The sequence below is a fragment of the Pagrus pagrus genome, assembly GCF_965226575.1.
Source record: "Pagrus pagrus genome assembly, chromosome: 17".
Classification (NCBI taxonomy): Eukaryota; Metazoa; Chordata; class Actinopteri; order Spariformes; family Sparidae; genus Pagrus; species Pagrus pagrus.
Window position 1 is genome coordinate 5,168,883 of NC_140201.1, and position 11,336 is coordinate 5,180,218.

At 35.8% G+C, this 11,336-nt stretch overlaps 2 protein-coding genes across 2 annotated transcripts; one reads left to right on the forward strand and one right to left on the reverse strand.

Moving 5' to 3' along the window:
* Positions 1-292: 292 nt before the first annotated feature.
* LOC311273301 (ladderlectin-like) lies at positions 293-5,628 on the reverse strand (the record flags this gene model as incomplete). Its single annotated transcript, XM_084380281.1, has 6 exons — positions 293-360; positions 481-592; positions 791-925; positions 1,038-1,192; positions 1,377-1,421; positions 5,571-5,628. 6 exons carry the CDS (start codon positions 5,626-5,628, stop codon positions 293-295), a joined length of 573 nt encoding a protein of 190 aa, XP_084236407.1.
* A 1,802-nt stretch (positions 5,629-7,430) lies between these two features.
* LOC311273303 (ladderlectin-like) lies at positions 7,431-8,940 on the forward strand (the record flags this gene model as incomplete). The annotated part of the gene is made up of 6 exons (XM_084380285.1): positions 7,431-7,482; positions 7,650-7,694; positions 7,813-7,958; positions 8,070-8,204; positions 8,662-8,773; positions 8,870-8,940. 6 exons carry the CDS (start codon positions 7,431-7,433, stop codon positions 8,938-8,940), a joined length of 561 nt encoding a protein of 186 aa, XP_084236411.1.
* Positions 8,941-11,336: the final 2,396 nt, after the last annotated feature.

The following is an 11,336-nucleotide window of genomic DNA, read 5'->3' on the forward strand; positions in this document are numbered from 1 at the left end:
AAACATTGAAATATGTTTTCTAAAGTTTTCTGTCCATATTCTAATTAATTAGGTATCAACATAACACCCACACGGCCATTTCATGTTTAAAAATGAGAAAGAAAGAATGAGGGAGAACATTTTCAGAAATTTAATTTTCATTTATTTTTTCAAACTTTATTGTATTTCTCAAACAGTGGAGATTACAGTAAACATTGTGATGTCATCTACAACTTTATTTTCCAAGTGATTTCTTTCTTTGTGAATTGTTTGAGACATAGATAAGGAGATTTCCCCTGAACACAACTGGACTTTATGGTCTTGTTCCGCAGACGAAAGGAAACTGGAGTTCGCAGGGCATATCGTTCCAGAGGTGGTCCTCTGAAAATGAGACATGAGAGAGAAGTTTCGAAAATGGATTTTACAACTATGTGTGCTGAATCCTGTCAGAAGAAGTCGATTCAAAAACTGAAAGAGGAGAAAAAAATGAATTCACTGTACCTGAGCGGTTCATTTCAATGCATCTCTCGTTGCCTTTAGAGTTGTTGGGCTCGTCTATGCCCCAGAGGTGGAAGTTAAACGCTGACCCATCACTCCAGAACCATGTCAAGTCCTGCAAAACAATTAAATAAAGTTATAAAACATCTAAAAGACTCGCATAAAATAAAATCATCACTGACACTCCAGGATTGAAGGATTTAAAAAAAGTCTGACTTTGCAAAGAAAAGAAGATCATTGAGACACCACATGTAGAATTTAAATTCTTGTGCTTTGACTCGAACGATCAGTGTAGACTAAAGTTCCTCGTTACCCTGATTGCATCAGTGCCGCCGATCCAGGTTTGGCCTAAACGACCGATGCTCTGTTTCACCATCCTCTGGATGAAGGCGTACTCTCCTGTGTTGTGGATGGAGGCGAGGTTGGCACCCCTGTTCACACAGTGTTTCTGTAAAAGATGAGATCAGGGTTAAAGACACACACACACATATATATATATATATATATATATATATATATATGTATGTGTATCATATATGTGTATGTGTATCAGGCTCTACCTCTGCATCTATCCAGGTCATTTCTCTGCTGATGAAGATGAAACATCTGGATCCATATTGAGACCAGCTAGTCGGACAGATGTTTCTCACATCACCCAGCATCTTGCCCTCTTCTTCCTCCACCACAGGTGCAGTCTCCACCTTTTCAAACTTTCCTGTCATCAGAGCCAATGAAACAAGTTACTTACATAATGAGGTGCTGGTTTATTTCTTTAAAGAACAGTTCTTCTCTATGAAACTGTATTGTTGTTAGATGTCAGACTGCAAAGCTGAGTCCATACAAAGACCAAACATTTGTCTAAGTTGGTTCTCGTTGTTGTCCGGGTCGTTCTGTCTCACCTGGCTGCACGTTCTGCTGGATGTCCTTTGTCTCCTTCACTGGATCTGTTGGAGAAGAAGATTAGGACTGTAGTCATGGACAGATGAGCCTGTCACAGCAGTCTCAAACCAGTCTGCCCACCATTTAATAATTCTTCTTGGCTCCAGGATTAGTGAAGCAAAATTAAATTAACTAACAGACTAGCAGCAAACTGGGGACATTCTGGGGTCTGGTTGCTAACTTTCCCTTGACTGGTAATCCAGCCTTGTGCTAGCTGGTAAAAGATACATAACTTTAGTGATTTTTATTGGAAATGTTTACTTAATCTAATTAAAAGGTCGCACTGAAAAAACTAAAATCATGATGGTACAGTGTCTTGTAGCAGGGTGAATGCTGTCTCTTGTTCTCTGTTTACTTCAACATACAAGCATTTACATCACATCTGACAAACCTGGGATTTTTACTTACAACAGTAAGTAATTTCTATATAATGTTGCGTTAAATTGTCAGTAATTTTATCTAAATTAATGACATTGAATTACAGTATAAAACTTCAACATCAAATAATTGTATGTAATTTTCTGTTTTTTCACAGTTACAGATTTTTCCTGTTATTTTACATCATGTCATCAGACATGTACATTTACAGTCAATCTTTGTAATTTTATGGATAATTTGCATATGTCATAAAAATACAGGGGAAATCTGCAAAATACACAGAAGAAATCAATAAAATTACAACAACAATAAATGTTTTTTTAAAGTGCACCAGTAATGTAGTGGATTTTTGTCAATGTTCAGTCGGTTTGAAGCTGAAATTTCTGAACTCTTATAACTTCCATGACTAACAGTGTATGAATTTATGTCAAGTATTTACGCACAATACATGTAAATGTAAATACAGAACCAATACTTCTTTTACTGTTTGTATTCGCTAATTCTATCTAATTTAATTAATGAAATTTTAGGGTTGGCAAAGTTCAAGTTTCATTGTATTGTTTATTTTACATTCGACATCTAAGTTGCTCTTTGTAATGGTTTTATTTTCTTTTTCTGTCCATTCAGTGTAAAACAAGCTGACATTTCTGAATTCTTACAACTTCTATGACTAACAGTGTATGAATTATGCCTTTTAGAGAAACTTTTATTCTACAGTATTTCCACATGACTAACACTCAACGTTTTTAAAGAAATGAAAAGCAGTTTAAAGTTGCTTCACTCCAGCTCTCACCTGCTGAAACAGCCAAGGCAGCACAGAGAAGAAAAACAGCCCTCATTGTATAGAGTGATGACCTGCTGCAACACATGTCAAAAGATTAAAAAACATACTTTAAATATTATCTTTAAACGTTATCTTGTGAAAGCAAGTCTGGAGATAAGATGCAACCTTACAGTCTCACCTTCCTCAGCGGAGCCTGTCGGTGTCTGCAGGATGTGGAGTGAAGCTTTTATACAGAGACGACATTTGTACTTCAAACAATTATCTAAAAGTCGTCACACGTTCAAAGTCCAACCAATTTATTGACTGCAGTTTTCAATGAAGTTTGATCTCTTTGAGCATAGTAACTGCATTATTAAAGGAGGAACTGACTTTATCTTTGTTACTGTTGTTATCATTATTTATTCAAGGTTTTTAAATGTGTTTTACTTTGAGTTGATTCGATTTTTTTTCATTAATTCCACAATTATTTTAGTTGCTTATAAATCAAAACAGATTTCTGTTGCAGCTCCTTTCATGCAGTGATGGACTGTAACTCAGCTGATGTATATTTTGTAATTTGTACTTAACAACAGTACTCAGGTATGTATATCATTTTAATCCACAATATATTCTAAGTACATCTACTCAAGTACTGTACTTCAGTTTATTTTTAGGTACTTTATATTTTCTGCTACGTTACACCTCCACATCACTACACAAATATTGTACTTTTACTCCACTTGATTATTTGATAACTTTAGTTACTTGCTACTTTGCAGCAGTGATGGAATGTAAATAATTTACTTAAGTACTGTACTTAAGTTAGATTTTGAGGTACTTGTACACATTCTGAAGGCAAATGTTGTACTCCACTACATTTATCTGTTCACTGTCGTTACGAGTTTGCAGATGAAAAAAACAAAAAAAAACACTGATTCTGATGAGATCAGATACATAGATACCCACAGTATACAGCTTATACATACATGTAAATATGTTTACTTTTACTTTTACTCGTGCTTTTGATATGTAAGTAAATTTAATGTCAGATACTTTTAGTATCTCAAGTAAGACTTCTGAGTACTTTTTACAACACTATATTTCAGTTTAAATGATCAAGACACTGCAAGGTCACTCTGCTGTCAAAGGTTCATTCACAGTAGTTAACTATTTCCCTGTAAGCCCCTCATATAACTATATTATTGAATTGATATCAGTTTCTATATCTGCCATTAATCGACAAATTGATAAATTGCCAGCTCATTCCCGCTCCGGCTGACAAGGTGGATGAGGGGCATGACGTACAGGTCACGTATCCACTGACATAAAACCAATAAATAATTGAGCTAATCTGTATTTCCTTGAGCAGTTACAGTCAACCTGTTATCAGACTGATGACAAAGTGCAGGTCAAATGAACAGGCTAGATGGGAAATTGTTTTAAAACGTAAAAATACAACAGGAAAAAAAATCATAAAATGTCTCCATACAGCTCATCTGGTGTAATCCAAGTCTCTGGAAGCTCCGAGATCCTGAATCTATTTGAAAAGACTTCACACATCATGTCTGTGATGCTGTTCCCCACATCACATGTTTACATATTTGTATATTCATATGTTATATCTACTGATAGGTGACCTGGTGTTGTAGTCAAGACCACCAACCAAGACCAAGACATTACCAAGACCAGAGAGTACCGAGACCGAGACAAGACCAAGACTTTTAGAGGTCGAGACCGAGACAAGACCAAGACTTTTAGAGGTCGAGACCGAGACAAGTCCAAGACCATATATATCAAAGGAAAATCATAATAAAACATCAAAATGCCGCTTTCCTCCTGTCGTCTCCATACTCTGTGTGCAGGGGGGCGTGTCAGTCACTCTCACACTGACACCGGGCAGGTAGCAGCTGCAGCTGGGGGAAATCTTTACACTACCAATGATTTGAAGTTATTAGCTGTTTTTGAGAGGGTCCTTTTTCACTCTTATCAGTAAGGCATGGACAAAAAGCCTATCAGCGGTGGTCTTGACTGGTCTCGTTCAAAAAACCCGAGTCCGCCCAGTCCGAGACCGAGACAAGACCGAGTAAAAATGCCCTCGATTCCAAGACAAGACCAAGAACCTCAAAAAATGGTCTCGAGACCAAGACCAATCTCGAGTACTACAACACTAAGGTGACCACCAACAATGAGGCGAATGCAGAATAAATCAGCGATGCCAAAACATTTACACAAATAAATACTCTTAATACAGATTTCTGTTGCAGCTCCATTCCTGCAGTGATGGAATGTAACTAAGCACATTTACTCAAGTACTGTACTTCAGTATATTTTTAGGTACTTGTAGTTTACTTGAGTATTTCTATTTTCTGCTACTTTAAACTTCCACTACATGTTGGAGGTAAATATTGTACTTTTACTCCGCTACGATTATTTGATAACTTCAGTTACTAGTTACTCTGCAGATTACTGCATCAGAGCCAAAGTAGCACATTTTACATTTGATTTGTTTTATTGGCGATCAGATTCAAATCAAATTACGAAAAATAAAGAAATACTTGGATAATAAGAAAAAAGATGAGTGCTTAGATTGGTTGGCCCACAGTATACAGGTACACATACATGTAAATATGTATCATTTTACTTTTACTTGTGCTTTTGATACTTAAGTACATTTGATGCCAGATACTTTAAGACTTTTACTCAAGTACTATTCATATGGGTAACTCTCACTTTTACCAAAGTAATATTTTAACACAATACCTTTATTTTTTCTTAAATTTGACTTTTGAGTACTTTTGACTGAACTGTATTTCAGTGTAAAAATGATAAAGACTCTTCAAGGTGCCTGAAATCAAAGCAGGCACAACAATTGACGTGATCCAAAGAATGTTTAAGAATTTATTTAAATAAGATGTAGGCAAGTAAACAATCACTCTGAGCTGTACTGAGAACCATGTGTGGTGGTGTTTCAGGACACACGGGACGATGTTTCAAGGCCCTTCCTCTTCTCTGCCTTTCTTCTTTGTCCTCCTCATCTTCACTGTGCTGACATACACCTCCTCTGGTGCCATTGTGCTTCTGGCTCCTACACAGCTGTGGAGAAAAAGCTGTTCTCCATCAGGATTTGTATTACAAAATTTAAAAAAAATAAAAATAAGCTGAATTTGTGCTCACAATCTGTTTTGTAATTAATGGAAAAATACAGATTACATTTGGTTTCAGTTTCAGAGGTAATAATTCTGATATAAATCATTAAACCCATCAAAACAATCACTCTGCTGTCGAAGGTTAATTCCCAGCAGTAATCTATCTATCATATAACTATGTCATGTAATTGTCTACATCTAGATATCAATAAGTTGGCAACGTTTTAGAGGTTTAAGACTGGCAGCTTTAACAATAAACCATGAACACAGTGATTAAAGACCCAGCACAGACTGATACTGCATCATGATTGCTGAGTCATTCCTGCTCCGGCTGACAAGATGGATGAAGAGCATCACGTACAGGTCACGTATCCACTGACATAAAACTGATAAATAATTGAGCTAATCTGTATTTCCTCGTGCAGTTACGGACAGCCTGTTATCAGACTGACGACAAAGTGCAGGTCAAATGATCACGCTAATTTTGTGTTTAACCTCAGACCAGGACTGATCAGAGTCAACAGTTCACCCAAAAATGAAGATTCAGTCATTATTATTATTACCACTCAGCCTCATGCTGATGAAAAGTCTGGTGAAGTTTGTAAAAACATGTTTGGGACTTCACATCAACACAATTGTTGCGGCATTCTCCTAAACAACTGAAGTAGATGGAAACTTGTTTTAAAATGTAACAAAAAATCATAAAATGACTCCACGGTAATCCAAGTCTCTGGAAGCCCCAAGATCACAAACTGAGAAACTTTTTTTTTATTACTGTTATTCGTTAAGATCTGTGAAAGCGACCTTAACCAATCACAACATCTAGAGGTTGAACAGCAGGTTCATCACGCGCTCGTCTCAAGATCCTCCATAAGAACTTTACATTTTCACATGTGAACTGCATCTGCTCATATATGAGTAGCTTTTTTTCACCTGTGAATTAGATTTTCATCATGCGGCTCATGAAAACACTTGAAACTCCTTTACATGGGAATCACTCATTTTCACACATTTTCACATGTGATTAGCTATTTTCGCGCGTGAACTACAGTTGTAACATGTGAAAAAAAACAATGGCACATGTGAACTTTTACAAGTGATTGGCTTTTTCACACATGAATGAAAATTTCCACATATTAAAACCCAAATCTTTAGTTCACAGTTGTGTGAAAATGTTGAATTCAACTGTAAAGAAGAATATTTTGGGTGAAATTCTAATACAAGTGGAAAAAGTCATGAATGCCTGTAATTTGCATGTAAAAATATAAATTACTTAATTTTGTCTTCATTTTCATTCATATGTGAGAAATAAGTAGCCAGTCACATATGGAAAGATAAATTTCACTACAATTTCAATTCATCAAGAAACAATGTTGAGAGTGATGAAGAGGAACTTTGATGATGACGTTCTCAGGACAAAACATCTACTTCCTCGTTCTACAATTATGTAACTAAAGAGATCAAACTTCAGTGATAATAGCAGCCAATAAATCAGCTGAACTTTGTTATTTTCAAACCCTGTTTATGTCCTCGATCGTGTATATAAGTGTGCTTCACAGGGCAGCAGACACTCAGCTGAGAGGTTTCACTACTGACACAGGTGAGAAACTAAATCATTCGAAGATTTAGAGTTTAATTCAAACTTCAATATAAATAACAGCAGATTAATATGTTTTTAATCATTTTGCGTTCTTGCATTGCAGCAGTCCAGCTCATCTCTGTTCAAAATGAGGATCATTTTGCTTCTTTGTGCCACTTTGGCTCTGACCATCGCAGCAGGTGAGACTCAACGAGAACACTGAACCCATCAACAGTTTTCAATCTCCAGATGTTCACAGTGATATGATTAAAATCTGATTTTGAATTTGAACACTTGATAATGGTACTGCATCTTTTCATCTTAAAAACCAAATGAATGTTTAAAAAGTTTAACCTTTTTCCCGCAGTAGTGCCCGTAGAGGAGGTGGCAGCTGCTCAGGAGACTCACCAAGGTAAGAGAAGTAACTGGGACTTCAAGGAAGATGTGTTTTTCTGCTGTTCAGACGAAATTTAATTAATCCAAAGAAACCATTCTGCAATCATCAGTAATTTTTACTTTTTTCTTAGTAGATGTCAAACTGCCTGTTGAGACTGAAGTGGAAGAAGAAAAGATTGTGTTTGACAGCACGAAGAACAGCTGTCCAACCGGCTGGTCCAAATATGGATCCAGATGTTTCCTCTTCATGAACAAAGATTCGCCCTGGGTAGAGGCAGAGGTACACTCAGACACTTGATTTCACATTTAAATCATAATGATTTTATCCTCCAAACAGATATTTGTCCTGTAACTGTGTGCATTAAAAGATTTCCATCTTCTTCTTTTGCAGCGTTTCTGTCTGCGTAAAGGTACCAACCTCGCCTCCATCCACGACCAAGGAGAGTATGAGTTCATCCAGGAGGTTGTGAGGGGCAGCACAGGTCGTTACCCACAGGTCTGGCTTGGTGCCAATGATGCTGTGAAGGTAGAGAACAAAACATTATTTTACAGACTGACTGACTTGAAGCCTATTTCACTGTCAAACAAATGTGAGTTTGGCTGACGGATGTATGTACTCAATTTGAATACAATGTAAAAATGTTTACTGTAATTTTACAGTAAATTACTGGCTAATAATTGCAGTAAATTCACAGTCGTATACTTATTTTAAAGAAATAAAGATAATAGGATAATCACCTTAATGTATTTCTACAGTAACCAACACAATTTTACTGTGAAAATACAACATTTTCACATAAAACGACCTTATGGTACTGTAACAAACATCTGTAGTTTTTATATAAATTAACCATAAATTTATAGTTATATTACAACAATGTACTGTGTTTTTATATTAACCCAACTATATTGCTTGTTAGAATGCATTGCAAAAGTTTCTGTTTCTGTTTGTTTGACAGTTAATAATTGAGTTTGTTTCACAGGATTTGACTTGGCTCTGGAGTGACGGTTCAATCTTTAGTTACCAGGATTGGAGCTTCGACGAGCCCGACAATAAAGGGGACAGCGAGAAATGTGTTGTGATGAACCTATCAGGTACAGTAATATGATGTGATATCTTTTCATGTATAATCTGCTCACTGCTCACTTACCAACTTCTAAAACACTGACCCGAACTTTTCTGCCTCTTAGAGTACCACCTCTGGGGTGATGTGAACTGTGAACTGAGGCACCCCTTCGTCTGTGGAACAAGACCGCTGTAAATCTTCAGACTATAAGAAACCTTAATTTTGTAAAATGAAGTACGGCAGTCCAATTTGTGATTTTAAAAGCAGCAATGTTCAGTTTGTTGTATGTCAAAATGTTTTGGAAAATTGTGGAAAAAATGCCAGAAATAAAGGTTTCATGATGCAGTAAAATGAGATTTGCTTTGTCTTTGTTGAACTGATAACACATCAGCTATTTAGTGCTTTTACACTTTATCCTCCCACCCTCCTTACAATGAAACAAATCCCCCACAGTTAATTTAATTTTTACTTTTTTACTCTACTGCACATATGTGATAACTATAGTTACTAGTTACTTTGAGGATTGCATGCTGCTGCATCAAGGCCAAAGTAATTTTTAAATTAATCAGATTAAAAAAATGAAAAAAAAACACTGATTTTGATAACCAGAAAAATGCTGAATATCTGATTAAAAATTGGCCACTATACATAAATATTTGTATAACTTTACTTTTACTTTTAATACTTAAGTACATTTATGTCAGAAAATTACTTTTGATACTTAAGTGCACTATACTCAAGTTTTTCATTTTTACATGATATCTTTACTTTTTCTCAAGTATGACTTTTGGTTACTTTTTACATCACTGTGGCAAACTGACGTTTTTGGTTCATAAAGTGAGGTATTTTGTTGTTGCTTGGTTCATTTTTGCTTGTTTCTTATTTTCCTCTCAGTATTATGTATTTTTTTATTATCATTATTTATTTTCCCTCCATGGTCTCCAGATGTTTATTTGCTGCATCACTGTCAACTGTAACAGGACTTCCTCATATACACAGAAACAGATGAAGTATTGTAAACAGTACACAAAATTTATACTTGAGTAAGTAAGTATGATGTCATGTTTAAATATTCAGTAAATGTGAAAGTATCTCATATAAATTGTACTTAAGTATCAAAAGTACAAGTAAAAGTAAAAGTAAACTGATTATTATTGAATCAAATATTCAGCATTTTTCTAATCATCAGAACCACTGTTTTTTGTTTTTTTTTAAATCAGATTGCACATAAAATGAATTAATTTAAAAATGTGCTACTCTGGCTCTGATGCAGCATGTAATCGGTAAAGTAACTAGTGACTAAAGTTATCAAATAAAGTAGTGAATAAAATATACAGTATTTGCCTCCAAAATGTAGTGGAGTGACAGTATAAAGTAGCAGAAAAATGGAAATACTCAAGTAAAATACAAGTACTTCAAAACTGTACAGTACGTGAGTAAATGTACTTAGGTACATCCATTACTATGCAAACATAGATGCCAATATATTTTCACTGTGTATTTTGGGTATTTTTGTATTTTTCTGTGTTTGTCTTTATGTTAAAAAGCAAGGTAAAACATATTGTTAAAGAAGCATTTATTTTTAATTTAACAATATAAACTTTCTCAGTGTTGCTGTAAAAATCCCCATAAACAAACACAGAACTTCCGTCGCTGCTGTTGAAGCTGCAGTTCCGCTCCAGGCCTGCGGGGGGCGCTGCTCGCGTCGTGACGCGGCGGTTAAAAACCTTCTCTGAAGTTTCCTCTGGCGTCAAAAAAAAAAAGAGACCGACAAAAGAGTGAAGAGAGGATCAAATCTCGAAGGTAAATCCGCCTGGAAACGATAACTGATAACTATTTAACAGTTACGACTTATTATATGTTTGTCTAACAAAGGTTTGTTTTCGAAACTGTGTTCTTTATACTCCAACAACATTGTGCTGCGCAGATAAACGGAGTCACATGTAATCTTAGCTTCCTGAGCTAGCTTCCCTAGCTAGCTTAGCTAGCGGTGGATGGGAGGCCTGTTTGGACAATTAAACCGGTTATTTAAGGAAGTTTTATTTAGAGAAACTGTCAAATGTGTGGCAATGGATTAACGTAAACAACAGATTAATAAGTCACAGTCAGTCAACAACAAATACGACATTACTAGACATGTTTGACTTGAAGGGAAACGCCGAAGAGAGCGGTGTTTCAACGTGATGGCTGCTAGCTAGCTCCTCAGAGTCGCTGCGGTTGTGTTGTGAGATCAAAAGTTAAACGATTAAAAATGTAACCGGTAAATCAGCTTTACAAGCATCCAGTCTAAGCAAGTTGTTTTTTGTGATTAACTTAACGTGCATCAGCTTAAACATAACCGTAAGAGCTAATGTCAGCTTAGCTAATCTTTTTTCTGTATTCAGATCACATACTGCTTAACTATTTTACTTTGTATGAGCATTTGCAGAAAAACACACGAGAAATGTAATCTCATACATCTTGTAATGTTACATCGTAAAAACTAAGAGGAAACAGGTCTGTTACATTAGTAGGTACCGCTGTTTAGTTAAATCACATACAGTAGGTACACCTATGAATAAAGTAATTGGAAAATAACCTACAAATTGAGG